The sequence below is a fragment of the Serinus canaria genome, chromosome 12 (assembly GCF_022539315.1).
Source record: "Serinus canaria isolate serCan28SL12 chromosome 12, serCan2020, whole genome shotgun sequence".
Lineage (NCBI taxonomy): Eukaryota > Metazoa > Chordata > Aves > Passeriformes > Fringillidae > Serinus > Serinus canaria.
The window spans coordinates 12,547,628-12,564,756 of record NC_066326.1 but is presented as its reverse complement, the minus strand read 5'-3'; the positions used below and the strand labels follow the sequence as shown (position 1 = coordinate 12,564,756).

Here is a 17,129-nt window from a genome sequence, read left to right as displayed (position 1 = left end):
TCCCACTTGAAGAAACATGTGGGGGCAGGTCTGATTCACCAGTTACTAAAAAGACAGGCTTCTTCCCCAGTATGTTTTTTGTGGGGTTGTTGTGCCTGTAAATTGCACATGACCTTTCCTATACACGCTTGTTTTATAAAGAGTATTAAAAAATGGAAACCTTAATTTTTTTCCAAGTCAGCCAACAGGAGTTCTCAAGTAGCCCTTTTTTGTTCTTTTACAAAGTATAACCAATATACTCTTAAAAAACATACTCTGCTTGTAATCTCTGCTTCGAAATGAAGATCAAGTAAGCAAAAACGCTACTCAATGTAAGACAATACAAAAAATTACCTTTCTAACTCAGCAATTTTCTTATCTTTGTCATTCTTCTCATTCTCTACTTCCTTGAGTATTTCTAGAAGTCTGTCAACCTCAGCCTGAGCTTTGCCACATTCTTCTCTATAGTACGATGCCTCCTTGTCAAGCTGTTTCATTCTGTCTGCAAATTCTGGATTCATTCGTGCCTCCTCTTCAGCTTCATGAGCCTTCAGAACCAATATTTCAAAAAAGATAAGGGTGACAATAACTTAAATAGCTTTAAAAGCTTTACTTCTTCAGTCTCGGAGTTCAAGTTTACATTAAAAAGGATTATGGGTATTCCTGTCTGATGCATTAGAAAAAGAAATGAAAATATCTATATAGTCAAATTCTATTGTCCTGAAAGGGAAGGAGATTTATTAAGGGGGGTTTTACATATTAAAGTGACCCCACTCCAGGTTTTTTCAAATTTAACAAAAACTCACCTTGTAATTCATTAAATTCACATTAAGTTCAGCGTGTTTTGAATACATAGGCAATTTCTTAACAGATCATATCCTCTTTTCCTATACAGAAACACACACTTTTTGTCCATGTATAAATATACAAACACAGATACAAATATATATATATTGTATATATCTGTATCACCAGATGTCTCAAATGCAGTTTGATACAAGGAATTTAAAGGAAAGAAATTGTTTTTAAGGCAGAGGTGATTTTAAAAGATTAACCAATAAACTAAAGAAGCTGCTTTCAGCAGACATCTTACCCAATAATCCTTTTTAGCCTATCATTAATACTTAACCTGAAACATCAGAGGAACAAGCCCATTGGTGAAAACAGCACAAACCTGGCAAACACATGCATGGATGGGTGGGAGTTCCACAGACAAGAGAGAACGCAATGAAAAAACAACAGTGCAGAGACCAGGCCAACTCCCATCAAACCTAATGGCAAAATCCCAATTAACTTCAATGGGAGCACGACCTGGCACTGAGTGCTTTCAACTGTTGGCTGCAATAATCACAGACAGATGGAAACAACGATGCACTGCAATGCTTAGCCTACCCCTTGCTTCCCATTATTCCTAATTGGCATCTTGAAAGAGCAGGCAAGGAAAAAAGAAGTAGTTTAAGGCAGTGCACATTAAACATAGAAAATTCAGGTAACATACAGGATTTTTTACAGAAATTCATGGTATTTAGAACTGAAGCTCCTCCAACTATCTTAGTACGCAGAGAAGACATGGACTTACTTATCCTTCTTAATTTCAGGGAATGGACAATGCAAGCAAGCAATGAAAGAAATGCAGATCAAAATGAATCATGCATGTTTGGGAAAGGACTAATATAAACTACAGGTACTAGAAGTCCATATTCTTTGCAATGGTTAAAATTTTCTGTGTAAATGAAGAACAAGACTGAGTTTACTATAAATACAACAAAAAACTGAAATTAGTAGCAAAAAAACTTAGGGGGTTTGCATGTAACATATCATTTAAGCATGAGGATAATAAAAAGATAGTAGATTTGAAGTGTTATTTATCCTACTTGGAGGTTCTTATGCAGAAGAAATATTTCATCACCAAAAGAAGCCAAGGAAATGATATGAGGAGCCTAATAAACCTACTGACCCTGCTCTTCAAAATCTGTTTTGGTACATGCTCCAGTCCTGAATTCCATGCAAATATAGGACTTTTTAAACCCAGAACTTGTTTCAAGGTAACATTCAAGGAATATCTGCATTTTACCATTTGGGTGAGATGTCAGCAACACATTCCTTTTCAGGTTCATAATCTCCCCTTAATAATAAACTTGGATTTCTTTTATACCAGTTATTAATTGTATCAAGAAATTTACTTTCAACTAGTTTTGTAAGTTTTGAAGTCAATGTAATACTCAGACTCAAGGCCAATTATCTGAAAAGAGACTTGGATTGTCCATCAACCCTATTACATTATACACTTTAACATTATGTAGTTTTGCAAGGAATAATTTAATTCCATAGGTAAATTCACTCTAGAAAAAGAAATATAACACAACTCCCACCTTCAAGATACTACGAAACTTAGGCAAAAAGTATATTGTTCCTTATTCTTCTGATTTCTCCTCCTCTCCCAAGGGTAAATCCAGAATTTCCAAGTTCCTCTCTAAAGGCTATTGCTCTTTTGTGTAACTCCCTGTCACCCTTCTGTCCCTTTGCTTGGATACAAAATTAATTACTACCAGCCTTGCTTCCATCACTTCATAGAGGAGGAATACCCACCTTCCTTCCTCTAACCAGTCTTCACTTTAGCATGAAATGAGTCTCAGCTTCAGCCCTAGCTTTTTCCCAATGTACCTCTACCCTTCTATTAACCCAGAGCAGGAAGCAATGCAGATGAGGCAGAGAAGCCTATCTCTTTTTTATGTTTCATTGTCACACTGCACTTTCTACAAGGAAAATGCATAATTGGGTAAGAATGTGATAGCACCACCAATGCAGAGGTGCCAAATGTTCTGCTACCATGGGTATTCCTGACACACAGCAGCTCAGATAGGTATTGAAAAAATTACCTACTGCACAGATGATAAACAAATCACCACCTGAAATAATAAATATATTCCTCACTTTAGCCCTTTAAACCTCAGCTCAACAGCATGCTAAGGAAATCAAAATTAGGGTGCAAAAGTATTTTCAGTTCTTGTTTTCTCTGGTACTCATGAAATTGCATATTTGTGGAATGTGTTTTTGGAAAATTCTGCAGCACAAACTGGGTCACTGCATTTCCTCAACATGAAGTGGAGCTTTGAAGGTATGATTAAATGTGATTAAGCATCCAACCAATGTCACTTATAAATCAATGTAAGCATTAAGTTACTATAAGGTTGGTCTTAAAAAAAAAATCTAAAAAAAATAAAACCAGTTAAAAAAAAAATTGCAATCCACCAATTGATCCAATTGCCTCTACTTTTCAAAGCACTTGGAGAATCTTTTTTGGAACATTGTCAGGAGCCAGATTTCTACAAGACTATTGCCCAAATGAAGAAGCAAAGGAAAGTTAGTTAAAAAAGGAGAGCAAGAACAAAAAAACAATTTTTACAAAGAGCTTTCTGCAGGTGGTACTTTAACCTGCAATTCCCTTTAAGGGACTCTTCACATTGCAAACACAATCCATCTGACATTGCCAGGACAGAGGCACAGAATTACTTATAAGGCCCCATTTTATTTTATGGCCTTGAAAGATGTGTTTGGATCTGAACTAGGCACCTTTCTGAATTTGTTGTGGACAGATCAGGGGTGATTTGTTGACAGATGGAACTTGACTTTTGAGGTCAAACAGTAGGCCCAAAGGAGTTAAAAGGCAGCTCAGTTGATACTGATCCTGCTCCTGCCAGGACAGGGCAGATTTCTTTGGCTTTTTTTAGGCTGTAGACTGAACTGTTGGATCTAGTTCTAGACAGAAACTGCATGAAGCACTGAATCAAAGTCTCTGCCTGTTTCTGCTGTCCTCTCCTTTTTCTGTTTAATTTCTGTCCCCTGTTTAGTCCCTAAGTTCTCTGTTACCTTGGAAAACACATTTTCTGTTTCTGTGGGGCTTTTATGGGTAAGAGGGACTGGTCCATGTATATTTTTCAGCTTTCTTTAATCTGAATCTGCAAATGATAACCCTTGTGTGTACAGATTAGGTTAATTTCAAACTAATCCACTCACTTTATGATGCTTTTTCTCCCAATATTATGACTGTGATATTGTATGTTATTTTTACAACTGAGTAAAAATAGCATATCACCCTACCATTAGCATGTCACAAATTTTTACATTACTTATACATCTGTTCTCATCTTTGCTTCAGAAGCACTGCAAATGGTTTAGAAGAAAAGTAACATTTCCTTATGTAAACCACAAATTTCCTACAGAAATATCATAACAGTGTGGCACAGACATGCAACATGAATTATTTAGGCTATTAAAGTCTTATGCTATAGTCATGCATGTATTATTCTGCATAACAGAAATGGAGGGATAGGTAAGTATTTCATTTTTAAAGCTTCAGACACAAACATACACAGAAATCAAGTGGGTACTTAAAAAAAAAAAGGAACAGCAGAACTTACATGCAAGATATTTATTACTTTGTAAGATCCTTCAAATTTTATTACTTCCAAGAATAAATGGGAAAAAAAGATTGCTGTCACACAAATTTTCTTATCTCCTTAAAACTCAGGAGGTTCTCATTTAACTTTAGGGACTGCTCTAAGTAATTTATAGTGTATACTGCAAGTAGTTTAAATTTTAATCTGACATTTCTCTTAGAGAAGATCTTGGAAAATTTAGTCTTTAATATTCAGAAAAAGGTTCACGTGAACTCCAAACTCCATACAGAATGAAATTTAAAGAACAGCACAAAGGCAATAATGTAATTTCTTATAATCAATTCTGCACAAATTCTCATTGGGTATTTCAATAAGTTCACCTTTAAAGCATGAAGAAATAAAACTCCAATTCTATTTACAACTTATTCTCATATATGTAGGAGAAGAAAGAAGGTGAACAAGAGAAGTCTGTTTTAAAAAATCAGCTTGTGGATATAGTACGATTGCTGCCTGGTGCCAAAGGAAAAGGATCTTGCATCCTTTTTTTTGCTTTACAACTTCCAACAGCTGTTCTTTTGAAAATTAACCACATAAAGGCAGAAAAAACAGTTAAGAAAAGGACTGACTTTGGAATACTGCACACAAACAGATTAGGAAGTAACAAATGAATTCTATACAGTAGAATCACTAGTATTGATCTAATGACTGGCCAGTATTTATGAAAACCAAGCTAAAAACCAACAGTAAAAAGACTCCAGTCTGAAAAGACACACATAGGAGCAGAGCAAATGATGTGAATAGAAACATAACTACCACAAAAGTGATCCAAGATGATACAGAAAAAAAGGGGTTTATCGTTGAAAGGGACAAGCTCTTTCTCCAGCACTGTGCCAGAGGGTAGAGGTGATATCAAGTTTTATGCTATTGTGCTACAATTTATGACTAAATTCTAAACACAGGTAATCAACAACTTCAAAATAAATAGAGCAGATTGTATGGGAATCTCTTTTCCCATACAAAAGTCATGACATATACATGACAGGGTTGGAGCTACAAAACCTAACCATAATAGATTCCAAAGCTGGAATCCTGGTCCATGGACATCCATGGCAAAGCTCCCCCTGACTCCAGAAATGGCAATACCTCCTCTAATGTGTAATATCACATTATTCAAGCTACCAACCCACTTCTTCTGTATATACACTATCCAAATTACAGAGTAATTCTGACTAGGATTACTATGTAAACCATAGCTTTTAAATTGCTCTTACAGTTACATCATTTTTCTGTCCTGTGATGCTCACAGCACATTAAATGTATCAGTCTCAGCCAAAAAGATGGAATCTCCTCTCTGCAGAGAAAAGGTTTGTTGCCGCTCTTCCTCCAATTGAAAAAGGAGTCAAGTCAAAAGAGATACTGTGCAATTAAATCAGGCATTGGCGAGAACATTAACGATAAACAGGCCAAAGCAAAAGTGTGCTTTAGCAAAAATTGGCTTTTGCACTTATTTTATATTTCAGTATTTTCTTCACTTAAATACAAAGTTTCCATGTTTCTAATGTATATATGCTAAATGTATACACTCTTTAATGAGTAGAACTGACCTATTTTAGTCATATGGACTTTTGAAAATACTGCCAGTCATTTCCTAGACATTATTATTCATCTAATTAACTCAGTCACTGAAGATAAACTGAATAAATTAGGAGTCATATAAGTTTGAAGGATCAAATAAAGTACTGTACAAGGAGGAATTAAAGAGCAAAGCAAAAGAAAAAAAATCAGCATGCATTTTCTAATGGAGAAGTTGAGGACCTAAAGGATGTTTCTCTTCTCAGAAACTCAGTATATACCTATTTAATACATTTCAGGTTCTAAAAATGGCCTTCAAGTCCACAAAGTTCATTTATTTGGATATAATGGATACAGCAGAGTGAGCACCAGGAGTGTTCTGCAAAGCTCCACAGAGGAAGAGCACAACACAGTGAGGGAATGGATCCTCATGCTTCCATATGTTACAGCGGGCATTTTAAAAATGAACTTACTGGATTGTACATCTGATTGAACAACTGCTCAGCTTGCTACATTGCAAAGTTGGTAAGGAGTGAAGCACAGACAGGAAAAGAAGGAAAGATCCAGGAAAACAGCATTAGCGTAACAAAACCAGTGCATTTGCACAGAAGAACATGTCATTAAAAAAAAAAAAGGAAAAAAAAAAGTAGAAATTTAAGATTCTAAACATTCCTTGGTGAAAGTGAGAGGCACTGGGGAAACATAAATGTTGACTTTGGCTCCTAAAAAAGAATAGCTGGAGTAAGAAATTTAAGGTTTGTGTTACTTTCCCTTTCTCAAGTTAAATAACCCATGAAATAAAGAGAGGTGTCCACTTTTGATGATACATTAAGTGCTGGTCTCGAGCAATGAATCACAAGAAGTGCTTTTGGCTGAGGCTGCAATTTATCACCAAAGCTTCAAAGACAGTAATAATAAAAGATTAATTAAATAGTATCATTAAATTTATTACTTTCCTTTTGTTTAATACAATACTGAATTTTCTATGCAGAATGACTTCTAAACAGTACAGCTTGGCAAATAGTTCTTTAGCAACTGCAAATATGTCAGTAAGCAAGTAAATTTAAAATAATGAAAAACAACAAAAGGAGGAAATTCTGGAGTGGATAATAAAGATTATATATACACACATATATAAAACACTTTGCTACCTATTAGGTAATTCTCCTGCTGTTCTTTCACAAGTAGCAATACAAAGTAAGTCAACAAAAATCTATGGAATTTTGGGAAAAAAGCATCGACCATTCTCTGGTACTTAAATTTTTTTCTTTTAAAATTTTCATGTATTTCAATCCATAATATTTGTCACAAAATGTTCAATAAGCATGTCTGTAATTTAAAACATTACTTTTTATAACAAAATGAATAATTACTTTGTACAAAGTAATTGTCAGATGAATAATTACTTTGTACAAATGTCCTCTAATGTTTGAGATATGCCTACTGTGTAAAATCATGGGTTTAGAATCAGCATATTTTTTCTAGCCGAAATGCAAAAAAGCCAGTTATGCAGTACTAAAAAAATATTTGGATCTAATCAGAGCCAATAAAATCCATCTTTATTATCAATAAATGAATCCTATTGTCTCCAAAAACAACCAGAAAGCAGGGAAAGCTGGGGAGGAGAAACTCCAGAAGCTGTTTTGGTGGTTTTTATTTACAGTTTTAGTTTGGACTTGCCCCTTGTGCACATTCTCCTTCAGACATAGCACTTACCACCATTAGTGCTCAAGCTAAACTCACTCCCAGCAAGCGTGCACAGGGTACTACCTTCATATTTCTTAGTTTTATTTGTTAAACTTATAAATCAACATTGAATTATAATTATTTTACAGTAACATAACAAAGTACCTCCTCCATGATATTTTTAGAGAGGAGTACTGTGTAAGCTACTTGGAATCTTTTCAAGGACACTGCACCTTGGAGTGGGTTTGGCAAGAGAGAAGCAAACTGTGCCAGATGCCTCTGCTCCTGCAGAGGTTGATGCTCACACGTGAGCACACTCATGGGACACGTGGGCTCATTTCTGACCCTGTTGCTGCCCCCTCCTCCTCTGAGCCAGACATGGTCAAGAGTGACCCAGGTTTCTGTTTCACTCACTTTCCTGAGGAGTGAGAACACGGTGCAGATATTTTTCTGGGGACCAATTACTTTTAACGTGGGGTATTTACAGGTTTGAACATAAAGTATTTCATTAAAGAAAATGTGAATTGAAAATGACTGTTTGGAGTCTACTGTCATTAACAGTCACTGTTTCTGTTCAATTAAGCATGCCCAGAAAGAAGGTTGTAACTGCATTTTATTGTGGAAATACCTGGTCTCCTAAAAATGGTGGGTGAATTTCCATTGGGGCTTTATGCTGCATTTATGATATAATAAAACTATTATGTTTTTAACTCTTATTCAATAATTGTTTGTATTTATACACAAGAAACATGCTCCCTTTTTATACAAAAGACATCCCAGACACTCTCTTCTAAGTGCTTGTTTTTCCATGACCGTATGATGTGTTTATATGTACAGTCATAAACTATTGACTTAGGATTTCAAGTCCTTCAAGAGGATTTTGATGAGGGTATTTTAAGTGATCTGTGTTTCCAGGGCTCTTTTAACTATATTTTTTAAATGAAGAAAAAAACATATTTCAGATTGTAATGAAGTATCTGTTGAAGTGGAGTGCAAAGTACACAAACATTTATTCTAACAAACTAAAGCAAACTAAATGACTTCCAGATAAACCTCTTTTTTTCAAATTTTAATTCTACTATCAATAGCATTTTTTAGGTATCAGACATTTAAATTATTTGTGTTTCCATTTGTATATGTTTATTGAAAAAAGCTGCCCTTCCTCTCAACTAAAGATCTAATGCAGGCACCTAATTGCACTTAATTCTTTCTGAATTAAGACAGAATACAAGGTTTACAAGCTGGTATGCTTTATAATTTGCAATACCTTCTTCACAGGTCAGGCTATTGAAACAGTGCTTAATCTGAGCAGGATACTACTCAACCTGGGTAAAAAGAGTGTCAGAATATTATGCTAACAGTGATAACATTCACAGAACAAATATTAATTACCAAAAAATTAAAAACTAGATCAATATTTTCAAAAAACAAAACAACACTTGATGTACACTTAGTCATGAATTGCAGAAGGCAAACGTAATGCCTGACCCCATCAAATACGTAATGAGAACAATGAGAGCAGACATTACTACAACACAGAGAAAGGTCAAAGAAACAATGGTATCAAAACACTTGCAAATAATTTAAGCAAAATCTAGTTTATTGCAGCAATTAAAGTAAAACCATGTAATAAAATACAGGGTTTGTACGTTTTCCTTTAAATGCTTGCTTCCACTTCTTGGTGAAGAGAAATACTGAATTGCCAGCTGATATAAACTTTCGATTATTTTGCTTAATTATCACAAACATGTGTTCACCAACAAAGCCAAAAATACATCAAAATAAAACCTAGCTAGAGTTTTCATTTTAGGAACTGATTTTTTTTAATTAGGAATTCCAGCATTTCTTAAATAAGCCTTTATTTTTTTTTCCTCATCCTGTAAACATTTCAGTTTACTTCTAAAAGTGGTGTTAATTCACGCACATAAATTGCTGGTTTGATAACTCCTTTCTGCCCTTTTCCCTCCAATGCCCTGCTCTCAGTTCATCTATTTGTTGCAGCTTCTCAAAATTCCCTCATAGAGGTACTGAGGACAATTTCTGAGGCTCACTAGTGGCTTTTGTACAAACCTCTTGAGAAAAAGCAGTACTTGATGCAAGCATCAGCAAACAGCATAAGATGGGTAGATTCTAGATTTACTCCAGAAGAGTAAATAAGTTCATCACTTCAAAATGAGGGTATGGGATGCTGATTTTTGTTTTGCTGATTGTTTGTTTTAAGATGGAACTTACCTTTTTCAACTGTGCTTCCAACTTACTACACTCTTCTTTCTTTTGTTCTATGGCTATTTCTAAAGACTTAAGTTTGGAGTCTCTTTTCAGCCCTGCTGATGCCAATGAAGATGCATGTTCTTTGAGATCGATTAAACTAGACTGGAAAACGACCAAGAGTAAAAAGTTAATTCCTAGTCAGCAGGACACTAACTCATTGCCAACTTAGCAATCACTTGGATCCTGTTCCCCCTCCCCCAAAAAGAGCTGACTCAAAGATAAGCATTGATAGCAGAAGACACCATTTTGTGCATACAACTGGAACCAGGGGAGCTGGCATGCAGTGAAACACAAACATTCATAGTACAGACAAGCTCATGTCATATTCTGGAGGTATGAACACACCGAAAACTATTCCTCCAACTGACAAACAAAAACAGGAGCAGCAAGAGAATATTTGAGCCTAGTGGAAGCTTAGGTAAAGGACAAAGAGATTATGATGCACAACTACGTAAAAATTGAAGAACTATTTTAGGCACAAATGAGGACTGTGAACAATGTTTAAGAAAACAGCAGTTCTGAAGCTGAACAGCGAAGTGGCAGAATTTCAGTACTTGACATGATTCAAGAGTAATCCTAATGCATTTTCTTTCATCATAATGACATAGATAGAAGAGCAGAGTTTTTAAGAACAGACTGACCTCTTTTTCTGTCAGTTCAGCTTGTAAAGCATTAACTTTCTCCTTCAGGTCCTTGTTTTCTTTTTTATAAGATTCAATTTCTTCAAGTCTTTCTCTGTCATCTCGATCCCTTTGCTCCTTCAGACGCTCTATTATTCTTTCCTAACAAGGGAAAGAATTACAAAACAGAAAAGTTGGAAATAATTTTAAGAAAAGACAGCATTAAATTTGTTTGCATCATGTAGCACTTATGAAAAAAAAAACCTGCAGAAGCAGAGGATGATTGAGTTAATGGCATTAAAGTCAATGCAAGATTTCTCTAGATTTCAAAATCATAAGATCAAGTCTTTAAATAGTTGATAAGAGTAACACAGCAGAGGAAATTCATTTAAGACCTATACTGATACAAGCATGTTTAGTTTTGTGACAGGTGTGGAAAGAAATTCACTTGAATAATGTATTTCCTGCATTCAAAAAGTGATTGAAATCTTGAAAAAAAAGTTCAAAACAAGCCATGAATAGTTTCCTCAGAGGTATGACCAGCTTACTTAGCTTCAATTTTGTTATTACTCTACAGTGCTTGCAATAAGATGTCAAAGTTCCACATCTGATCAGCCACTTGTTAACTATCAGCAACTTAGAGTTAAGCTGGTTTTTTGACATCTCAAAATATGTATCATATTTTGAGATGTCAAAAAAACAGCTGTTCAAGACACAGAAAAAGTACCCTGATACAAAGAAGAAACCCAAAGGAAGATTTTTCTCTGTCTAATTAACAGTAACCCTACAGACATTTAAACTCAACCATGTTTCTGTCTATTTTGCTGATTTCCAATAACTATTTCAAGGTTTGCTGACAATCACCAATCATTGACTGGGTGATTAATTCAAAGGGTGAAATGGAAAAAGCAGACACAGTCATATGGTTTCATTAAGCTCTGATTATGTTCTACAAAATCACATTTCCTCAATACTTGATGGATGCAAATACCAATCAGAGAGAAATACTTAGGGTACAATGAAATAACCACTAGAACTGCATTCCAGTTGGGAGCAGGTCTTGAAGCAGAGTATCAGGAGAACTACTGGTATCACTGAGTGGTGGCACTCAGGTGGCCATAGAAGTAACACAATTTAGGTCCTGCACTTGGGTCAGGGCAATCCTAGGCTGGGCAGAGAACAGACAGAGCAGCCCAGAGGAGCAGGACTTGGTTGTGTACAGTGACAAAAAGCTCAGCCTGACTCAGCTATGAGCACTCAGAACCCAGAACACCACCTGTGTTCCTGGGCTGCATCCAAAGCAGCGTGGCCAGCAGGTCAGGGGAGGTGACTCTTCACTCCTGCCCTGCTGACATTCAGCTCTGGGGCCCCCACACAAGGACACAGATGTGCTGCAGAGGCTCCTGAGGAGGGCCTGGAAGATCTGAGGGCTGAAACAACCTGGTCTAATGGAAGGTGTCCCTGCTCATAGCAAGGGGGTTGGAACTAGGTGATGATTTTTAACATCCTTCCAATCTAAACTTCTGACACTAAATAACTTCAGGTTTATTCCTAGTAAGAAACAATGTAAATTCTTAATACTTTGAATATTAAGATGCCAGCCTCCATAAAGTAGAAGTGTTTAATAATCATAAACATTCAGATTCCACCTGGTTATATTTAGAATTATTTTTTTACTAATTCCTTCTTGAAGATTTATTTACCCAAATGATTTTTTCATCTATAACAAATTAAACATAACACTATTTCATCTTTTTAATGAACAGTGTAGTTTTTTCTCAGTCAATCACAAAAGAAGACTAATTTGTCTGTCAGCTGCATAAGGCTAAATGTCAAAAACGTGTTAAAAGGCCCTAATAAACCATGTTTTGCTTGATTAACAGCTAACTTGCAGAAATCCCAACAATGTGTTCTTGTTTCAGTCTTGTTTGCATTGGGCAGCTTTCCTTATGCAGTAATCTGGGACCTCACAGGTCTAATCTATTTGCACTTTATCACAGAAGCAGGAACTGAATTGCCCCAGCATATAGCTCCATTATCAGACATACTCCATTGCTTATCTGCTGTATGCTGCTACAGTAGGACCAACTTTATAAATATCAGCTTCATGAAAGCAACCTCTTGAGCTGCTTTGGGCCAGTCCAAGAGCTGAGATATTCTTTGAAAAGTTTCTTGTTATAACATCAAGGCAGCTGATAGCACTTTTGCACAGTCTGATATTCAAAGCTTTTCTTTCTTTTTTAATTGCAAAGTAATCCTTATTACTGTTGTTACAAATCTTCAGTGCTTAGGAGAGGCTCTGAAATTAGGGATAAATAGTTGAATAAATATGTTTTGCAGCTTAGTTCCAAAATGAACTCAAACACGACAGAAGTTGATTTGTTTCTGATTCCTGACAAGAGGAAAAATCACATCAGCAATATCAGAAAAATTATAAGATTCAAAGAAGGAAAATTTGACATTTTTTTATTATATCTACATGAATTTCTCATTTAGTTTTCCCAAGATACCTAATCACTAAACACAAAAGAAAAGCAAGAGACAGATACTTGGAAAAGTCTATTTGCATAAAGAATAAGGAGACACATTTTCTAATTCAGAGCCAAAATCTTAATCTGTGGATTTTCATGAAAAGTGCAGGAAAACACTTGAGTTTTTGACTTAAAAAACAGCTTTATAATTTGTTAATATCATATGATCATGTTTTAATTTGTTTTTTTTCTTCCTAGAGATGCTAAAAAAAGCAATTCAGATTTCAGCAAACTGTGGTTAGCTAAACTTGTATGAATACATTTTATTTCTATTTTAAAAGAGCTTCCCCTGACAGCCCTGAAGTATTTTATTCATTATTTTTTAATTAAAATTCTAAAAACTATTGAATGGACAAAGAATTAATATAATGTAAAAAACCCAGCCTAATCTCAGAGTATAAGCACAAAATTATATAGTTGAAAATAGTTCTGATGCAATTTCTAGAAAGAAAATGCATGCAAACAAAATGGAAACCAGGTATTCCTTAATGAAAGCATCATCCTTTCTTGACAGCATTACATACTGAATTGATAAAAGCACTTCTACTGATGCACTGGTTAATAAACAACTCACTAAGGGTTCTGCTTTGTCCCACATGGACAAACTTCTATTCCATATTCCTACCAGTATTCCCTGTGGAAATATTAAATAACTATTGATAAAGTCTGTAGGTCTGAAGAATGCTGCTGCATAAGAAAGTTTCTGAGAGCAGTCAGGAGGAATTGGGAAGCTGGACACAGAAAGGAATGAGGCACATGTGTAAACAGACACTGTCAATGTATTTAGCTGCCAGAAGACAGAAGAAAGCCAGGTGTAATTGTCCATTTGGAATTTCTAAAGGATGGCAACTGGCTTCTTTCAGTGTCTAAGTTCATTTGAGAAATCACCCTTGACTTTGAAAAATCTGCCCTTCCAAATGTGGCCTTCAAGGGACTTACAACAGAAAAGAAATTGAGGGTGATTTCCCTGTGCAACAATCAAAATTCTACAGAGAGATGCATTTACCTTGGAAACTTTCTCCTCATTGTGGCTCATGCTCTCAGATCAAGCACCCTGTTTTTGAAAAACTAATCTGAATCCTAACTCAGCAGAGGTGCTTGCCTCCTACTGCTGTGCAAGTCTCCATTGTGATAGTCACTCTGCTTCCCAAAGGACTGTCTTAAAAAACCCTCAGCTGCCTCTTATGGGCATTTTGGGAAAGTGACTAATCCAGAAAAGATAGTTTACAAGGAGAGAAAACAGATTAAAAAGTACTTTGTCATTTTTTTATTAACATGCTGTAAAATTGATGAACATTTTGTGTCCAGATTAGCAGTGAAAGATTACAGAACTGTATAATTTTTCTGTACAAATAAATGCTTATCCACATGAATCAATTCCAATAATAACTTTTTTCACTGTTGTTGACCAAGCAAATGCAAGAAAATCAATTAAACACACAAGAAATAAAAAATCTGACATTAACATTGTATGTGTCAGTGCCAACACCACAGCAGCATTTTCAAGTCATATGCAGTCATAAAGACCTTCATAGGATTACACACTGCAGAATGGCACATATTACTTTACTGTTCACATTTAAGTAGTATATTTTAAAATCTGTGAGCTGAAAAATGTGGGTATTTGTACTAATTTTTTGGCATATAAATTCACTTGCATTACCTCGTATTCAAAGTGAACTGAAAGAAAAAACCTGACCTCACTGAAACTGGTAGGAATGTTGCCACTAATTTAAACAGTCCAGATTTATCCCTTCTCCTAGGTATTTTCAAATTAAAGGCATAGAGTTTGTAAAGGAAAAAAAAGGAATGCTCAATACCTTTTTTTTATTAAACAGTTTCCCTTAAAAATGAAGTGTAGGAAGCCAATAGAGCTCACAGCAAGCCAAGGTAACAGCTGGCACAGCCAACTGTTAATGGGAAAAATATCAGGATAATCAAGATCACAAAGACAGAAAAATGCCCAAAATTCTACCTTCTTCAAGTCAGGAGTCAAAAGCCTTTCAGTTCTTTCAGGGAATAACCACTCACCTCATTGACTAAGGCAAAACTTTCCCATGTCCTGGGCTACTTTCTCCATAAGCATTCAAAGGACATCATCCTTCCCCTCCAAGTTCTGTGTCAGTTCATCCCCTGACAGTCATTCCTGCTCATCCTACAGAACAGGGCCACCTGCTTCCCTGACAAGGCCACTAGCCTCTGAGAGAGCTGTCAGGCCAACTTGGAAGCACATTTTCTGCACACACTTCACCCACAAGAGCAGCACATAAAGGTTTTCAAGAGAAAACACTACCTTTTCTGATAGGGCTTCCTCTAAGGTTGCCAGTGCTGTGTCTGTATTACTGGAATCCGTCTGCAGCGACTTCACTCTGTCTTTTAGATTAGTTAGTTGTTTGTCTTTGTCCCTAAGTTGCTCCTGTAGATTTTCAATCTGTAAATAAAAACATTACAATAATCATCAACCTTGTCATAATGTTCCAATGCTGAGTGCATACACATCACACATATGATACACATGCCTCATCATACTGCCAGCTGTGTAACTGCCATACCATCAACAGTTTTAAACTTCAGGCTTTCCTATTTTGTTTTCTTTTGCTGAAGCAGCATAATTTTCCAATAAAATAAAGGAAAAATCTCACTGCAGTCAGGTGCTTTATTATTTAAATATTTTCTGATATTAATCACTCTAGTTTAAGGTACTGTGTTATCTCAGTAATTCAAAGTATGTCTGGAATTACCCCTTTAGATTATTCCTGTTCAATGAGAAGGACGAAAAAAGGGTGAGGCAAACCAACTTGAGTGAGCCTTAAGATGAGGAAGAAGATTATAACCTGCCTATCTAAAAATTTCTTCTTCCATGATGCCTGGATGTAAGGAAAACTAAGCTGGGCAGAGATCAGGATGTTTATTCTTAAAAAGGCCAAACCCACAAACAACCAAACAAAAAATCTCAAGGGGCACCACTTCCACTCACTTTCTTCACCTCCACAAATATTTCAAGTGTGTCACTCTATTTTGGATATTTTAAATTTTTTAAATAAAACTGGTTCCTCATCTAGAAAGTATTTGAACATATTGCTCAAGTACCTATTAGCACACTGTCATGATTTATAGTGGTTAATTCAGGAAGAGTTAAATCACAAAAGTTTTGCACAAGAAGTTGTCCACAGAGCAATGTGGACTTTGGAAGCAAATGTGAATAAAAGCACTCAGGTTCTGATTGTGATGGCAATCCCCTTCTGGGGCTGTAAGGCACTGTGACCTCTGGGCAGAATGCTGGGGGGGGGGGTGTTGTGTCAGATGTGTAAAATTTCATTAATTGTCTGTTGGAACAATCCCCCTCCCTCCATCCAGCACTCTCTGTGCCACTCATTATTATGTACCAACTGGCACAAACCCAAGATTTGTTATTTAAGACTTCACACAAATAAATAGTAACAAGAACATTAACTGGTCTGTTATTTTAGTATGCCATTTCAGATAATGTAAGAAAATATGCCAAAATCAATGACGTATCATTTATTCAAAACTGGTTTTAAATATGTTGTCAACAACAGACAAATTATTACTGTCAACAGACATTCAAACTCTCACTTTCATCAGTGATTTTTTTCAGTTTGGATCACATTCTCTTGCCACTGAACTGAATTCAGTTTTCCTGTTCTTTTTATAATGTCATGGGGTTTTTTTCACATACCCAATATCTTTCCATTTAAAGCAACTCAAATTTTAAGAGAAGCAGAAGCTTTTACAGTTTACTTTCAAGATATCTTTACAAACCTGAAGTTGAATCCAATGCATGTGCAGTTCTGCAGAAGTCAACAGTTACTTCAACAAAAATTTGATCTCCATAAGCAAGAACATACCACCATAATCAAATGCACTTTAATTTGGGGCACACCTTGGTAAAAATTCTCCTCCTAGTACATTATACAAGTGTGGGAGAAAAAATCCTGAAGTTTTGACATCATATATATCTACAATTAACAAGTCATAAAATCCACAGTACAGCTGTGTGTGCTGCATAAAGTGTGTTTCTGAAAAAATAAATTTTAAAAGAATTTAAA

At 35.7% G+C, this 17,129-nt stretch overlaps 1 protein-coding gene across 1 annotated transcript in view; it reads right to left on the bottom strand.

Annotated features, from left to right (window-relative positions):
• ERC2 (ELKS/RAB6-interacting/CAST family member 2) overlaps positions 1–17,129 on the bottom strand; it is a 275,802-nt gene that overhangs the window by 130,041 nt on the left and 128,632 nt on the right. The window contains 4 exon segments of the mRNA XM_050979490.1: positions 334–527; positions 9,870–10,010; positions 10,550–10,690; positions 15,353–15,490. Of these exon segments, the coding sequence (XP_050835447.1) occupies positions 334–527; positions 9,870–10,010; positions 10,550–10,690; positions 15,353–15,490 (614 nt within the window).